General features: G+C 38.5%; 1 protein-coding gene across 1 annotated transcript; it reads right to left on the bottom strand.

The window, feature by feature from the left end:
- Nucleotides 1-771: 771 nt before the first annotated feature.
- Nucleotides 772-3,016, bottom strand: LOC127376675 (cytochrome c oxidase subunit 7C, mitochondrial). The gene is made up of 3 exons (XM_051423791.1): nt 2,844-3,016; nt 1,288-1,435; nt 772-870 (listed from the first exon to the last, which is right to left on the bottom strand). Exons 1-2 carry the CDS (start codon nt 2,916-2,918, stop codon nt 1,319-1,321), a joined length of 192 nt encoding a protein of 63 aa, XP_051279751.1. The 5' UTR covers nt 2,919-3,016; the 3' UTR covers nt 772-870; nt 1,288-1,318.
- Between the last annotated feature and the right edge of the window lie 342 nt (nt 3,017-3,358).

Raw genomic sequence — 3,358 nt, 5'->3', positions numbered from 1 at the left:
AACGAAAAACCAACCTTAGCCGTTTTCTAAAAAATGACTCCAGGCGTAAGGTAGACCTGAATAGAGGTGCATAGAAAACCTCTTAACTTTTACATTCCACTTCCTCCCTAACTGAGCAGCCACACCTCCCTTTTTAATACATTGTCCTTGGATAATTATAGCCAGAAGCAAAGGGTTAATTGAATTGAAATAGGTTATTCAGTAGAGTTAAGCTGAATAGCTGAGCTATAGGGTGAGGGCACAATACCTATCAGAAGTGGAGGACTGGATTCTGGAGCCCTCACACTGATGTTCAATTTCCACTTTAGCTTGCCAGCAACAAAGGATTTAAGTATCCCAAGTTATGGGTTCACTGTTCATTTTATTTTTACAATATGTTGACTTTACGCCATAAGGCTACATATTTAATTAATCTTTAGGGATCTATTAAGTACTAGAATAAAGTTGCTGTTAGCAATGGCATTCATAAATTCGGAGAAGCACTTTTTGTGGATATCATAAAGGTACAAGGAGAAATCAAACTAAGCACTGCTGGCTATATTCATTAAAAAGCTAAATACAGAATGTTTGGTTACTATAAAAAGATTCTCACCAGCTTCATCGTCTAGGACACAGACAAATTATCTTCGCTTATGTAATAACATTTTCTTAAGTATGTTACAATGAATCAAGTCTGTTGGGTAGCTAAAAGTGAGAAGCTTTTACCTTTACATATAATGGCTATTACATGTAAAGCATAGTCTAGTATAGCAAAAGATAAGAACAGACATGTTCATATTTGAGGAAACTTTATTTACAAAGACAATTAAGAGATTTCCATTCTTCTGCTCGGATAGAACTCTGATGGATAAATATGTTCCAGCTGACAACCTGCAGGGAGAACAAGGAAATGGGGCAAAAAGTGATAAGATGACTTGCATACATCTGATGACAAAAAAGCAATTTCTGAGTAAACACCAGTAAAGATAAATGTGACAACAACAACTCTGACCGGCTCCCACCTGATACACATCAATGTCTGCAACGAACTGTCACATTAACTTGCTAAGGTGAAAGCTTATCTAAACAACACAGCGTCAGTATAAACCCACATGACATTTGTTATTCACTCTCAGATATACAGGTAATTTATTTAAGATATGCCACTGAGCAAAAGGCTAAAGACGCAGTGTGAAGGACTGTCATTGTCTGAGGTCACTGTTCAAACCAAGGCTGAAGTAAATGCCACATCATCCTGACATTTTAATGAAAGCAGATATGCTAGAGAAACATGGCGGTCATAATTACCTTGATGGCTGTGTAATAGCACAGGGCCATTTTACTTCTTCAGGATCTGATGTCTGACGACAATGAAGGGGAATGCAAAGCCACTGCCGAAGAACACCACCATCATGCCGAGCAGACGCCACTTGTTCTCCACGGAAAATGGCAGGTTCTGTAAAAAAAGACAAGAGCATTACGATGAAAAGAAACTCCAAGAAAATGAATGCAATTCTTTTGATGATGTAATTCCTTACTATTATTGATATATATCACTTGACTTGGACATTTGTTACACGTTTAAATTTGTCCCAATGCAATGAACAGGGCATTTTCAGATTTACTTTTAAGTTACCATCACTATGTGCAAGATATCTGTGCAAAGAGCTTCATCATACATCCAAATACTAGAAGGAGGCGAGGGTCAGAAATGAATGAATGGCTCGCAGTAAAAATGGCATTTAAAAGCTCTGGGATTGCCTGTGAAATTAAAACTGAAAAAAATAGTTTTCACCCCCTTTTAAAAAAAATACTTTCACCAAATATGTGAGTTGGACAGCTAATGTGATTCATTGGAGTGCATTTTAACAAATGAACAAATTTCATCCAGAACAATAAAGTGAATTATTTGGCACATAACATAAAATACTTCAACATAAGACTAAGGGGCCAAGTATGCTTACTTTGCACTCTTTCCAATTGTAGTAATGGTTTTATGGGAGTCGAGCCCCATAGTTTACGTGACAGAATATACTCTGCATTAAAATGAGGGAGCTGCTGGCAGAGGGCACAAAGATACAGCATTAACGCCACGCTCTTTAGTTATATGTACAAAACTACATAAAGAAAATATAATTAAAAAAAAGGTGTGCAGTTCATTTAACACCATTACTTGTGTCCACAGAATGTTTTATCAGAGGCAAATGCAGCATCAATAACCATTACATTTACATTCACTTTCATTTATTTCTAGAAAGAGTAGTGGTAGAAAATGTGAGGGATGTTTAAATAGAAACAGGTAGTGTAATCCGAATAATCCCCAAACATAAGGAGCACCTTCCTCCAGGGTTGCCTGTTTGGATACAGCTGTGACCTTAAGTTACTACAGTTAGCAGGAAGCAACATTACTGAACAACTCCATTAAAAAAAAGGTATAAATGTAAATGTTTGTGGGTGTATTTGTGTGTTACAGAGACACCTGTGGCGCATTAAATGAATGACACAACGTCAGATAACTTTAGGTGTCGTACTTGCTAAAGTTGTTTGCTAACGCGGTAGCATTGCTATGGTTGGCTAATAACTAGCCACGAAGCTAATGTGAACCAACAAGTAGCCTTCCCAGACATCTTGTTAAAAAAAAACACAATGCTGCTATTAACTTTAAATGTTTTGTTGCCTTGTAAGGGACATATGTCTATGTCTGTGTCTGGTTTTGCTATTATTACATTCTCGCTCTAGACGAGTGACGGACATGACCTCCAAGTGATGCTAGCTCGCTAGCGTCAGGCTGTGGATGCAGACAAGGCCCGCTACAGACACTGTCACATTTCTAACAATAACGCTGCCTTAAGTCTCAAACTTACATGCCCCGGTCCCTCGGCATAGTGTGAGGAACGGACGGCAGAGGTCGTGAATCGCCTCACAGCTTGTCCCAGCATGACTGCAGTCTGGTTTCTTCTCTGTCTCGGTGTAAAGCTTCTCAGTGCGACCTTCTTATTTCTGTGAGCTGTAGAGTGACGCAAGGGGTTGTGGGAAATGTAAATGAGGCTGCGGCGTATGGGAAATGTAGTTCACATGACGGAGAAGTAAATCGCTCCCTTTATATCTTCCCGGAAGGACGGAGGTCACGTTTGTTGGTGCATTAGAGATCCGGATTCAAATTAAAATTAAAATGTAAAGTTATGAATATGCCTGTGTGTGTGTGTGTGTGTGTGTGTGTGTGTGTGTGTGTGTGTGTGTGTGTGTTTTGTATGTGTCTACATTAGATAGCCTATAATTGTCTGTGCCAACTTCCAAATGAATATCTTATTCCATAAATTTTAAAAAATACTGGTAGAATGAGATTCAGAATTAAACCTCGTATTTTGACTCTTATGTG

The sequence above is a fragment of the Dicentrarchus labrax genome, unplaced genomic scaffold (genome assembly GCF_905237075.1).
Source record: "Dicentrarchus labrax unplaced genomic scaffold, dlabrax2021, whole genome shotgun sequence".
Classification (NCBI taxonomy): domain Eukaryota; kingdom Metazoa; phylum Chordata; class Actinopteri; family Moronidae; genus Dicentrarchus; species Dicentrarchus labrax.
Note: the sequence above shows the minus strand (reverse complement) of the source record. Positions and strands in the feature narration are given on the sequence as shown.